The 1,675-nt window shown below is 34.8% G+C and overlaps 1 protein-coding gene across 1 annotated transcript; it reads left to right on the top strand.

Annotated features, from left to right (window-relative positions):
- On the top strand, window positions 1–1,675 carry LOC101463738 (signal-regulatory protein beta-2-like). Its single transcript, XM_076876188.1, has 6 exons — window positions 1–35; window positions 174–494; window positions 583–939; window positions 1,043–1,159; window positions 1,431–1,480; window positions 1,577–1,675. The coding sequence occupies exons 1-6, from the start codon at window positions 8–10 to the stop codon at window positions 1,673–1,675; spliced, it is 972 nt and encodes a 323-aa protein (XP_076732303.1). The 5' UTR covers window positions 1–7.

The following is a 1,675-nucleotide window of genomic DNA, read 5'->3' as shown; positions in this document are numbered from 1 at the left end:
GTTATGGATGATATTACTTCTTCTTCATCATGGGAGTAAGTGCTAATTTCTTCTGTCATTTGTCATTTACGTTGAATAGATTTGTCAGGATTTATCAATAATTATGTTAATAATAATTTTAAGATATTCGTCTAAAACAAAATTTTGTTTTTCTTCATTTTGTTTTAACTCAGATTCTCTGGTTCCAGTGAAAATGGTTCAGCTTGGTGAACCAGCAACCTTAAAGTGTGATATATCCAAAGACATCAGCAGTAAAGTATACTGGTACAGGCAGAGTGTTGGGGATACACTTAAATTAATTGTGACACTATATCGAGATACAGAACCTGTGTATTATTCTCCGTTTTTGAAATCAAGATTTCCTGCAAAGAACGCAAACAATTTTAGCAAACTGACTATTCTGGAGACAATCAAAGAGGATGAGGGAATTTATCATTGTGGAACCACAGCATGGTGTGATCTTGAATGGAGTGGGACATATTTGTTAGTTAAAGGTAATAAACAGACCAACTTTTACAGACTTTTTAATCTTTCAGAGTATTTTTTGAAGAATGTCATTGTAATACATTTTATATTATGCAGGAAACACTGAAAGGACATCAAACTATATTGTTGTACAGCAGCCGACAGAATCAAATCCACTGCGTCCAGGAGACACAGCAACTCTACAGTGTTCAGTTCTCTCTGATTCTGAGAACAAGACGTGTCCAGGAGTTAATAATGTTTTCTGGTTCAGAGCTGGATCTAATAAATCTCATCCAAACATCATTTACACTGATGGAAATAGGACTGATCAATGTGAGAAAAGATCTGACCCTCAGAAAAGATGTGTTTATCGCTTCTCTAAGAACGTCAGCTCCTCTGATGCTGGGACTTACTACTGCGCTGTGGCCACATGTGGGGAGATATTATTGGGAAACGGAACTACAGTTGAACTTGGTATGATTTTGTTTTATTTGCTGGCATTTATACTAAACTATGTTAATATCAAGATAAGTTATAAGACCTTTTAAGAATGTAATTTTTGTGTTCTTTTTTATAGAGCGAACAACACAACTCGTGTTTAATCAAATGGCAATATTAATAAGCTGTTTGGCCATTTCAGTCATTGGAAACGTTTTCCTCGTCTGCAGACAAAGCATATGTAAGAAAAGTAAAGGTAAGTGTTATCTGAAGGTAAAGAGTCATGCCTTTTACAAACAAAATCTTTAAATGAGTTTTCCTATAACACCATAAGGTAAATTAATTGTTAATGAATCTGTACGACACCTCCTTCCCCACAGTGACTGCCTTTACTTTGTGTACCTGAATTTGTTTAATGCATGTATCTATGTCTATGAGTGAGATTTTTGTGACAATAAATTCACAAGGTAATATCACATTTAGTGCATTTCACTATTATAATTTATTGTTACAATGTATATTTTAAGGATACGAAAGCGCTGTGACAGAAGTCCAAACCGACAATTTGTTCCAATCAGTAAGTACGAGAAATTACAGCTGTTCAGTTCACATATGTCTAAAGAGTTCCTCATCACAATCTAAACTATGTTTGTGTGTTCTTATTATAACACAGACTGAAGCTGATATAAACTACGCTGCACTGAATTTCTCTGAACGAAAAACCAGAGGAAGAAGGAAGAGGGAGTTTACTGAGACTAGTGTCTACTCCTAA

The sequence above is a fragment of the Maylandia zebra genome, linkage group LG2 (assembly GCF_041146795.1).
Source record: "Maylandia zebra isolate NMK-2024a linkage group LG2, Mzebra_GT3a, whole genome shotgun sequence".
Taxonomy (NCBI): domain Eukaryota; kingdom Metazoa; phylum Chordata; class Actinopteri; order Cichliformes; family Cichlidae; genus Maylandia; species Maylandia zebra.
This window is presented reverse-complemented; position numbering and strand designations above follow the sequence as displayed.

Coding starts and splice junctions, on each gene's coding strand:
- LOC101463738 (XM_076876188.1), top strand. CDS start 8: ATGATATTACTTCTTCTTCATCATGGGA. Junction 495..582: donor GACATATTTGTTAGTTAAAG/GTAATAAACAGA, acceptor TATATTATGCAG/GAAACACTGAAAGGACATCA. Junction 1,160..1,430: donor CATATGTAAGAAAAGTAAAG/GTAAGTGTTATC, acceptor GTATATTTTAAG/GATACGAAAGCGCTGTGACA.